This window comes from Sinocyclocheilus grahami, unplaced genomic scaffold (genome assembly GCF_001515645.1).
Source record: "Sinocyclocheilus grahami isolate Dianchi unplaced genomic scaffold, SAMN03320097.WGS_v1.1 scaffold661.1, whole genome shotgun sequence".
Lineage (NCBI taxonomy): Eukaryota > Metazoa > Chordata > Actinopteri > Cypriniformes > Cyprinidae > Sinocyclocheilus > Sinocyclocheilus grahami.
The window spans coordinates 201,653-211,577 of record NW_015505840.1 but is presented as its reverse complement, the minus strand read 5'-3'; the positions used below and the strand labels follow the sequence as shown (position 1 = coordinate 211,577).

Below are 9,925 nucleotides of genomic sequence, written 5' to 3'. Positions count from 1 at the left end.
GTTCATTTATTTTTGCTCCACCAATGAAACAGAACAGTTCAATGTTGGAACAAGACAAGCAGCTTAACAAAAATAGATGTTTTCAGTGTTATTTTTGTATTATTAATATAGTATTACAGTATTTAATATTTTTATTTCATTTTTTTAATTTTCATTTTAGTGTAAGCTTAAGTCATTTTGTTGTGTTTTGTCTTTTTTTTTTTTTAGTCTATTTCATATTATTATTTTTTATTTCAGCTTTTAGTTTTTCAGTTTTAGTAATTTTAGTACTAAATGAAAACTCAATTAATTTTTATTTTATTTCAGTTAACATTTATTTAATAATTATTAATATTTTTATAATAAATTATAGACAGACAGACAGACAGATAGATAGATAGTTAGATAGATAGATAGAGACACAGACAGACAAATAGATAGACAGACAGACAGACAGACAGACAGACAGATAGATAGATAGATAGCTAGATAGATAAATAGATAATAGATAGATAGATAGATAGATAGATAGATAGATAGATTTTATAATGAGATGTTATTATTGTCAGTAACATGAACCCTAACAATCACAGGGAGGGAAGATCCCAATCCGCTGGACGGCTCCAGAAGCCATCACATACAGGAAGTTCACCTCAGCCAGTGACGTGTGGAGTTACGGCATCGCCATGTGGGAAGTGATGTCATATGGTGAACGACCATACTGGGACATGAGCAACCAGGATGTGAGTGGCACTGTACCACAAATCTAATGAATTACGTATGCTTGTCATGCCTTCAACGCTGGCGTTCCCCTGGTACACTTTCCAGAAGTGCATGCAAAGTAATTAATACTCGGCTTTATCATGCTATTGTGTGCCATGCCAAGTTATACAAACCAACTGAATGCCGTAGATCAGCAAGATCAGCCATTCATTTCCTCTCCCCTGTTTCCTAGGTGATAAAGGCAATAGAGGAAGGCTACCGGTTGCCGCCGCCCATGGAGTGTCCGCTGGCTCTGCATCAGCTCATGCTGGAGTCCTGGATGAGGGAACGAGCGGACAGACCCAAATTCAGCCAGATTGTCAACATGCTGGACAAACTCATACGCAATCCTGCCACGCTCAAGAGGACGGCAGGAGATGCCAGCAGGTGAACATGCACACTTACACAGACTCACACAGAGATTTCCATTCACATTTTTTATTGCTATTTTGGGTATATTTTGGTCCCAAAATCCTAAAATATGTGTTTGGCTAATTCCTAATTCCTAAATTCCGTTATGAACTTGTATTTAGGTTTTTCTATTCTTCTGGAGACATTTTCAGAAATGTAATCTTGACAAGAAGCTACTTATAATTGCTGTAATCTGTAATATTTCAAAATGCTCAATTTAATCTGCTATTGTGTTTCAGAATGCATTTAGTCTATTTTTTTAAGAAATCTGTTCAGCAAGGATACATTACATTGATCCAATGTGACAGTAAAAACATTTATAATATTGGAAAAGATTTCTATTTCAAATAAATGCTGTTCTTACATTAATTAAAATTCATTAAAAAAAAGATAATAAAAAATGTGTCCTGGTTTCCACAAAAAAATATGTAAAACATTAATAACAAGAAATGTTTCTTGAGCAGCAAATCAGCATATTAGAATGATTTCTGAAGCATCATGTGACACTGAAGACAGGAGTAATGATGCTGAAAATTCAGCTTTGATCACAGCAATAAATTGCATTTAAAAATATATTCAAATAGAAAACAGTTATTTTAAATTGTAGTAATATTTCATATTTTTACAGTTTTTAGTGTATTTTTAATTAAATAAATGCATCCTTGGTGAGCATGAGAGACTTCTTTCAAAAACATTTTAAAAAATCTTACAGACCCCAAACTTTGAAGAGTTTTGTATGCTTCTGGTTTAACCTAAAATATGCATTTTGGTGCGCACACTCACACACACACGTTTACTTGGCTATCTAAATGGGGACATTACATGGAGTTCTATTGTTTTTATATACAGATAGTTATACATTTTTTAACCTAAACCCACCCCTACCCCTCACAGAAAACTTTCTGCATTTTTACAATTTCAAAAAATCTTTGTTTACTTTATTTTTATACCAGTTTTACAAATGAGGAGGTCCCCAAATGGAGCTTTTTGGCGATTTTGTCAGGTTTTGCTCACTTTTGGGTACAAATTTGTCCCCACAATTATGGTTAAATAGGTACACACAGGGGCGGACTTACCCATTAGGCAAAGGTAGGCGACCTCCTTGGGCCCCCAAAAGCCAAGGGCCCCCTAAAATGCTTTTCATATAGGATATGCGCATTAAGCACTGACACGCGAACGGTCGCTGTTTACGGTGTTATTCGCTGGCTCTGCATCAGCTCATGCTGGAGTCCTGGATGAGGGAACGAGCGGACAGACCCAAATTCAGCCAGATTGTCAACATGCTGGACAAACTCATACGCAATCCTGCCACGCTCAAGAGGACGGCAGGAGATGCCAGCAGGTGAACATGCACACTTACACAGACTCACACAGAGATTTCCATTCACATTTTTTATTGCTATTTTGGGTATATTTTGGTCCCAAAATCCTAAAATATGTGTTTGGCTAATTCCTAATTCCTAAATTCCGTTATGAACTTGTATTTAGGTTTTTCTATTCTTCTGGAGACATTTTCAGAAATGTAATCTTGACAAGAAGCTACTTATAATTGCTGTAATCTGTAATATTTCAAAATGCTCAATTTAATCTGCTATTGTGTTTCAGAATGCATTTAGTCTATTTTTTTTGTTCAGCAGTTCAGCAAGGATACATTACATTGATCCAATGTGACAGTAAAAACATTTATAATATTGGAAAAGATTTCTTAAATGCTGTCAAGGATACATTACATTGATCCAATGTGACAGTAAAAACATTTATAATATTGGAAAAGATTTCTATTTCAAATAAATGCTGTTCTTACATTAATTAAAATTCATTAAAAAAAAGATAATAAAAAATGTGTCCTGGTTTCCACAAAAAAATATGTAAAACATTAATAACAAGAAATGTTTCTTGAGCAGCAAATCAGCATATTAGAATGATTTCTGAAGCATCATGTGACACAGAAGACAGGAGTAATGATGCTGAAAATTCAGCTTTGATCACAGCAATAAATTGCATTTAAAAATATATTCAAATAGAAAACAGTTATTTTAAATTGTAGTAATATTTCATATTTTTACAGTTTTTAGTGTATTTTTAATTAAATAAATGCATCCTTGGTGAGCATGAGAGACTTCTTTCAAAAACATTTTAAAAAATCTTACAGACCCCAAACTTTGAAGAGTTTTGTATGCTTCTGGTTTAACCTAAAATATGCATTTTGGTGCGCACACTCACACACACACGTTTACTTGGCTATCTAAATGGGGACATTACATGGAGTTCTATTGTTTTTATATACAGATAGTTATACATTTTTTTACCTAAACCCACCCCTACCCCTCACAGAAAACTTTCTGCATTTTTACAATTTCAAAAAATCTTTGTTTACTTTATTTTTATACCAGTTTTACAATTGAGGAGGTCCCCAAATGGAGCTTTTTGGCGATTTTGTCAGGTTTTGCTCACTTTTGGGTACAAATTTGTCCCCACAATTATGGTTAAATAGGTACACACAGGGGCGGACTTACCCATTAGGCAAAGGTAGGCGACCTCCTTGGGCCCCCAAAAGCCAAGGGCCCCCTAAAATGCTTTTCATATAGGATATGCGCATTAAGCACTGACACGCGAACGGTCGCTGTTTACGGTGTTATTACCACAACAACCGTCCGAGTCCGTGGCGCCTGCAGGTGTACGGCACTGTGAGTACCATGAGCGCTCAGACTGACCTCAGATTTGCCCCACAAACATTTCAGCAGTTATAGGCCTGTGTGTCCCGTATTTCTGTTGACTGAACCAGCCTCCTAATTGGATGTGCCTTTAGAGAGAAATGCACGGATTACATAATGAAAAAGTTTATTTTATTAGGAGTCTATTTTCGATTTGAATAATTTCGTTTTAAAGTAGTAATTCAAAGCTTTCCATATATTTTGATCATGTCTGAGTTTAGGTTCATCATTGTGAAGCGCTCCTGTTCAAGCCCGAAACGGTAGAAACGGCTTTATTTTATAAAAGCACAACGTTTTGTTGATATTGTGAGAACACACAAATAAAACTAGACCCTTTACAGTTTATAATGATGTATTACTCACCTTTATGAGAAAAAATGACTGCGTAGGCTATTTTAAGTTGTTTCCACTGTTACACAGTTACTTAAAAAAAATAAAAACTTACATTTAACGAACAAAAATACTCCAGACGTTTTTCTAACTTTACTTTATAAAAAAAGAAACGAAATATAATCACTTTTCCATTACACATAAAACTGAACTATTTTAATAGCTGAAACCGTAGTAGCCTATAAGCTTTTTTTTGGGAAAAGGGGAAAAAAGATGGGCTAGGATATTTGAGGCCCGTGCAGGGCTTTAATCCACTTCGTCCAACACTGTTTTGTTCTCATCTGTGATATTTTTTCACACTTTTCTCATTCTATATTTCTGACGTTCCAAAAGTGCCTCCTATTGGCAGAGGATGAATGTTCATTTTCAATAATCCAGTCTGTAATTTTTGTTCAGACCAATGCAAAAATCCACCCACATAACCCCGTTTTAAATTAATATAATAATTTATACTTCTGGCTCATCCCTGGTTTTAAATGCTCAATTGTGAGGTTTATCATTTTATAATTTATTTTATTTTTGTGAAAGCCTGTATCTCAACTGTAAATCAGTTGCTATGTCGTGGTCTACAACATGAAAGAAAGCCATTATAACATGTACATGAAAAATGTAGAAAAGATAATAATTCGCTGAAAAATGACAGTTTTGGCATCATTTACTCACCCTCGTGTCGATCCAGTTCCACATGACTTTCTTTTTCTGTGAAAGGAGAAAGCAGAGTGTCTGAGCTTCTGTTTATCATTCAACAAAAGTAGAAAGTGATTTATACAGTCAAGCTCGGAGTTCAGGAGCTTTATAGGAGCTTTCGGTTAACGCTTCTTTTAATTTAAGTGCATACATACTCACCTTTTCTTCATGTAAATACTGGAGTTCCTCAAGGATCTGTTTTAGCCCCTTTGGTGTTTTCTATTTATATTAATGATTTAGGTCATGGAATAGGCTCAGCTAAAATACATTTGTATGTAGATTATACAATTATTTATATGACAGCATCTTCTTTAAAACAAGCTTTACAGCAACTACAGGATGCTTTTCTAATTTTGCAGCGCTTGTTGTTGCAGTTAAAATTGGTTTTAAACTCAAATAAGACAAAGTATATGATTTTTAGTCACGGTCGCACTAAGGTAACAGATCTGACAATTACAACCTTGAATGGTTCACTTATAGAAAGAGTTAGTTCCTATAAATATCTAGGTATTTGGATGGATGAAAGATTAGCTTTTGATATACATATTGATAAATTGTTGAAAAAGCTTAGACCAAAACTAGGCTTCTTTTATCGTCTAAAAAACTGATAAGTTTCCCTTATAAGGCCTGCAAGAAATTAGTAGAGTATATTTTTATCAATAATTGATTATGGTGATCATTTATATATGCATGCAGCTACTTCTTTACTTTGAAAATTTGATTTTCTTTATCATGCAGCATTAAGTTTTGTCACTGGTGCTGAGTCACGGATGCATCATTGCATTTTGTATGACTCTTTAGATTGGTTATCTTCACATCAAAGGAGAAAGTTACATATGTACTTATTTAATCGTAAAGGCTCTATTAGGTAAATTACCATCTTATATTTCTAATTTGTTAACATTCCATATAAATAGTTGTTGTACTAGATAAGGTAATTGTATTCGGTTAATAGTTCCAAGGGTATTGTCAAAATTTGGTAAATGTGCTTTCTCAGTTTATGCTCCTTGGGCCTGGAATGAATTGCAAAATGTAATTAATCTTGACACACTTCCAACATTGAGTACTTTTAAATGTCTTTTGTATAATGTTTTAAATGATACTTGTAATTGTTTTTCATGATCTGATTTTGTTTGTGAATTGTGATTGTGTAATTTGTGGTACTGTCTCTGTGATTCTTTTTGTATGAAACTTTATGTGCTGCCGTCTTGACCAGGTCTCACTGGAAGAAGAGATAGCAATATCTCAATGTGATTTCCTGGTTAAATAAAGGAATAATAATAATAATAATAATAATACTTTGTCTCCAAATCAGGGGCGGACTTACCCATTAGGCAAAGGTAGGTGACCGCCTTGGGCCCCCAAAAGCCAAGGGCCCCCTAAAATGCTTTTCATATAGGAGATGTGCATAAGCGCTGACACGCGAACGGTTGCTGTTTACAGTGTTTATTACCACGACAACCATCCGAGTTGAATGTGGTTTTTGTGTATCCTGCTTGAAGGCGATGAAAATATCATGCATCTGAAGCTGTAATTAAATATTGAGAAACAGTGTGCATTATACGTTTATAATTGTTTTAAATGCCGCTTATTTATGAGAAGGAACCAAGTAGAGGACACATACGCAGTTACTTTTTTGGATGAAATAATTCTTAGGTGTGTAAATGTATAATTGCCTTTTCATTATTTTTTTCAGTTTAATTTAAATTTGTAGTTAAAATAACTAGAAATACATTTATTTTAAAGTTTAGAATTAGACAGCCTTTGCACACAGGCTTACGCTGGTAACTCATCAGTGGACTTTCCTCCTCAATATAGGCTATATTTTTTCACACTTTTCTCATTCTATATTTCTGACGTTCCAAAAGTGCCTCCTATTGGCAGAGGATGAATGTTCATTTTCAATAATCCAGTCTGTAATTTTTGTTCAGACCAATGCAAAAATCCACCCACATAACCCCGTTTTAAATTAATATAATAATTTATACTTCTGGCTCATCCCTGGTTTTAAATGCTCAATTGTGAGGTTTATCATTTTATAATTTATTTTATTTTTGTGAAAGCCTGTATCTCAACTGTAAATCAGTTGCTATGTCGTGGTCTACAACATGAAAGAAAGCCATTATAACATGTACATGAAAAATGTAGAAACATTAGACACAACTATGGGGCACCATTGTGCAGCAGCAAGCATCACAACAAAAAAGGAACCTCAAGGTTGATCTAGGAAAATGTGTGCAAATGTATAGGGCCCCATTCCTATATTTTGCCTGGGGCCCCCAATTCACTAAATCCGCCCCTGGGTACACACACACACATAATTCTGACAAGTTCATTTTCTCTGGGTAAAAATGTATTCTCTGATGTTGTCGCCCTCAGGCCCCACCCCTCCACACTTCACCACGCCCCCTCTTTGGGTTCTGTGGATGAATGGCTGAAAACCATTGGACTTGAGCAATACAGAGAAAACTTCAGCACAGCAGGATTCTGCAGTTTAGAGAGCGTCTTACCCATGAGTCACGAGTGAGCACCACTTTAACACATTACACAGCCAATTACACATCCTGATGAGCTTGAAGATGACTTTAGCTTACCAAAACTCCCTCTTTTACAGGGATCTGGGCAAAATGGGAATCTCATGCAGTGCACATCAGAGGAAGATCCTGAGCAGCGTGCAGGAATTGTTGTCTGGAATGCATCACAGACAAGACACAAAGGTTCCTGTCTGATCTGTGATGAGGGGAAAAAAACAATGCATCATGTTGGTTAACATGGATTACAAGAGGGACGGAATATTTCACATCACTCTTGCACTTTAATGAAAACGAACGGTGTGAAGATCAGAGTGAATGAGCTAAACTGCACTTTTTCTGGGCCTCTTTGTGCTTCTATGAGGAATTTTCTTCAAGTCTAAAGATTTTAAACTTGCATTATCCCAAGAATTAAAATGACTTAATGCATCTCTCCAGATGAGATGTTTCTGGCCCTGTCGTTCAAGGCGGCAAGGCAGAAAGTTGGGCAAGTGTCCTCCTTCTGTAAGTGGAAAGAACCGTTTCAACTAAGTGCAAACAGACTACGACCCCAAGAATTAAAATGACTTAATGCATCTCTCCAGATGAGATGTTTCTGGCCCTGTCGTTCAAGGCGGCAAGGCAGAAAGTTGGGCAAGTGTCCTCCTTCTGTAAGTGGAAAGAACCGTTTCAACTAAGTGCAAACAGACTACGACGCTTTTCACCTCAGGATCTTTTCAGGATGGCCACTCGTCATCAGCTGGAAAGAATTGTTCCCTGTGGATCAGATTCGAACATTATATTCGGATCTTTTGCCTCGGGAGATTTTGAGCCTTTGCAAACTAAACTAACAGACCTTTTGGACGGTGTGTGTTTATTTTATGAAGGCCAGATGGGAGTTTCAGAGGCATTGCTGAATGGAAAATTATATTGCTTTATTTGTTGAAAAAAATAAAAATAAAAGGAATGAGGAGATAGATCCAGATAAGATTTAGTCTTAAGTTACTCATGTTCCATGTATCCAATCTTTACATTTTTAAGTAGCAAAGTAAAAGACTCAATCTGATGGTCTTTCTTGTTTTTTTCTCTCCTTTTAATTTCCACATCTAAATAAATGTCTGTACCATTGACTCTGCACCCAGAGATCCTACGCAAACAGCTAAATCTGTGTATAAATTGATCAAATGTTTGAAACTGCTGAGTTGAATCATTGCAAGAATGTCATAGTCACAGATATATTTTTTGAAACTTTTTTTCGCTGTACATAATCTAGGATTTTGTGTGTACATAGTTTTTAATGGTTTTTCTTCATGATGTACATAATACCAGCAGACGTTTCCATGTACAGCTTCTGAGTTCCCTCATTTTCTTCCTTTTTTTCTTTACATGTGTTAACAGAATGTATTTAATTATACAGTGAGCATAATATTCATGTTGGCAGTAAATTTAACATTGTAAAACAGCAGTACATTTAAGAAAGGTTCGGTAACATGAGTCTTTTAATTTCACAGTTTCTGTATTTCCATCTTTAGGTGCACCTAACTTAAGAGCTTTATTTATGATCTTTTGTATCTAGTTCATAAAATAAAAATTCAAATAAATAGTTTATAGTTGGCGTTCTATATTTATAATAATGAAATCCATTATACAACATATCCACATATCTTTACGTTAGTATAAACCAAGCATGGCATTCTTTCCTCAAGTGCATGATGTTATTCTTCATACTGTACTGTACATACAGCTTGCAATGATATTAATATTGATGCATTTTTCACTTTCTTTTAAAGGGGTCATATGATGTTGCTAAAAAGAACATTATTTTGTGTATTTGGTGTAATGAAATGTGTTTAAGGTTAAAAAACCACATTATTTTCCACATACTGTACATTATTGTTTCTCCTCTATGCCCCGCCTTTCTGAAACGCGTAGATTTTTACAAAGCTCATCGGTCTGAAAAGCGAGGTGTACTCTGATTGGCCAGCTATCCAGTGCGTTGTGATTGGCCGAATACCTCAAGCGTGTGATGGAAATGTTACGCCCCTTAACATACTGTGATGATGCCCTGTCCGGACGAATGTCATCAGTGGCAAATTCTTTAAATATGAAAACGTACAGTCTGTGAGTCAGAACAGCCGGCATTGTAGTCTACTCTCCCAGGATCAGGAAACAGTCCTCCATAAAATGTGCTGCACACATCTGAATATTTGGGTTGAACTGTTCTGGAACAGTGTTGTAAATACAACTTAACCACTGGTTTCTAGTCGTGTCCGCTTTTGGAAGACCAAACAAAGTAGCTTCACTTTCACAACAAAACAGAGTCACACACGGCGGCCTTGAGTGAGCAGAGGCGGGCGGGCTTGCGGCAACCACATGTGGCGACCCCGGGCTGGACTCCACTTCGTCCACGGTGAAAGCCGATCCACAGCGCGAAGTTGATGTATTTCCTCAGCGACCAGCACGGATCAGCTC

General features: G+C 35.9%; 1 protein-coding gene across 1 annotated transcript in view; it reads left to right on the top strand.

The window, feature by feature from the left end:
* The window catches only part of LOC107558826 (ephrin type-A receptor 4-like), a 47,517-nt gene extending 39,500 nt beyond the window's left edge, over nt 1-8,017 (top strand). The window contains exons 14-17 of the mRNA XM_016242510.1: nt 573-722; nt 935-1,128; nt 7,323-7,466; nt 7,558-8,017. Of these exons, the coding sequence (XP_016097996.1) occupies nt 573-722; nt 935-1,128; nt 7,323-7,466; nt 7,558-7,672 (603 nt within the window). The 3' untranslated portion in view covers nt 7,673-8,017. The remainder of the gene's footprint in view (nt 1-572; nt 723-934; nt 1,129-7,322; nt 7,467-7,557) is intronic.
* Nucleotides 8,018-9,925: the final 1,908 nt, after the last annotated feature.